The 1770-nt window shown below is 41.0% G+C and overlaps 1 protein-coding gene across 1 annotated transcript in view; it reads right to left on the reverse strand.

Annotated features, from left to right (window-relative positions):
* Positions 1–467, reverse strand: part of T265_05704 (hypothetical protein) — a gene marked incomplete at both ends in the record, with an annotated part of 39901 nt that extends 39434 nt beyond the window's left edge. The window contains 2 exons of the mRNA XM_009170773.1: positions 105–213; positions 271–467. Of these exons, the coding sequence (XP_009169037.1) occupies positions 105–213; positions 271–389 (228 nt within the window). The remainder of the gene's footprint in view (positions 1–104; positions 214–270) is intronic.
* Between the last annotated feature and the right edge of the window lie 1303 nt (positions 468–1770).

Here is a 1770-nt window from a genome sequence, read left to right on the forward strand (position 1 = left end):
GGCTATCGCCACCTGTGCACTAATAGTTGGTGAGCCCGACGTGACGTGAACTAACGTAACTCCTGACACCCTCACTTCACAGTAAGCTTACAGTGGCAACTCACCTCTTTGATAAGTTCCACTGAAGGATTGTTATAATTTTCCACTGATTTGAATGGTGTTCGGTCATGCGAAAAATGACAGCTTTCTCCGTAACGACATCCCGTGGACGACCTTTGATCGACATAAAAAGGTGCGCACAAATTCTTATAATCACTGTTTTAAACATACCCAAAAAACTTGCATGGTGGTTTTTTATCCGGAATGTGCAGAAATTTACAACTATCTCCGTACCAGCAGCCTCCAAATGTGTTGAAATATCGGCAGATTTTCTTTTCTGGGTCGCTCATTAGTGGTTCACTAGTTAACCACAGCCGATCTGCTGGTCTGACCCGGCATCACTAAGGAGCGAGGTATTTAAAATTTTGAATTATTGATCTCGTGCTAGTACGCTTCCGCGTTATTGTGAGTGGCGAAGTCCTATACGCATTATAATTATACTTAATTATATGAGGCCAACGATATTGGTTTCGTACACGACGGTTTCATTCGTCCAACTCACAAGACGAACAAACAGCAGAGAGGCTGTTCACGTATGTTGCGTGCATATCCTATGGCAGACCGTGAGTTATTGTCTGTTGCACAAACCTTTGCCATAAACTACATGGTTTGAAATCTGCAACATCGTGAGAGTACTTCCATGCGAGTAAAGAAAGTTGGAATTTTACCTGCTGGATATTCCAATTCAACAAAACGCTTGGAGATAGAAAACCGAAGAGGATACTTAACCCCAAATTCCGCTTCACAGAAGAAGCCAACATGAAACTGTATTACTCTAAAACTATTGAATACTGCAAGGTCGGCTGGGAGGTTACCTACAATGCCCGGGAAACGGCTGAGCGAAAGGCCACAGTGAACAGTGGACCCTATCGAACATGAAAGAGATATAATCAACTAATGGACTGGTTTTAATTGAGAAATCAACATTTCGCTGCTGCCACCAAACTGTGATAGTCTATAGACGGGTATCGTTCGTTTTGTTGTCCACGAGCCAATAAAATGTTGAGATTATTTCAGTTTATTTCAGTTCCTCAACTAAAACCGTGACCCAGAGTGTTGAAATAAGGGTTGAGAAATTCGCATGCAACACCCTTGCTTAATACTTGATCCTCAGTGCTGTACTACTGACTGTTTTAGCTACAATTCTTCAAGCTGTATAGTAGTTCACGAATCCATGGCAACAAAGATCGTATTTCAGACCACTTACCGAGTCGTTCATGTTCAGAGACAGTAAATCAGAAATCAGTTTTTTGTCTACGTGATTATAAAAAACGAAACGGCGATGTATCACAAACTTCATATACAGGTAACCTCCAGGTAATTCACTTCGCCTGCGTTCAGGACTTTCCAGTTTCATCACCTCTTAATTTTCTGTATCCCCTTTAAGGATATGCGCAGGGTATATAGGACTTGTTTAAACAACACTATAAGACTCTAATCCTATAACACATAAACACTAGTAAACTAGAAAACTACAAAAATCCCTAAAAGTCAACTAGCGATCAGTCATTGTTGCTGTTGTCCAGCAACTTTTGGATGTAATCGTTTACCCTAGATTCACAACAAGATATGAAAAGGAGGGACTGCGTAACGGACAGAATTAAGAGGAAAGGCGGAGAAATGGATTCCATTTATTGCGTTTACTGGAAATTGCCATGCATTCACTTTTCA

This window comes from Opisthorchis viverrini, assembly GCF_000715545.1.
Source record: "Opisthorchis viverrini unplaced genomic scaffold opera_v5_108, whole genome shotgun sequence".
Classification (NCBI taxonomy): Eukaryota; Metazoa; Platyhelminthes; class Trematoda; order Opisthorchiida; family Opisthorchiidae; genus Opisthorchis; species Opisthorchis viverrini.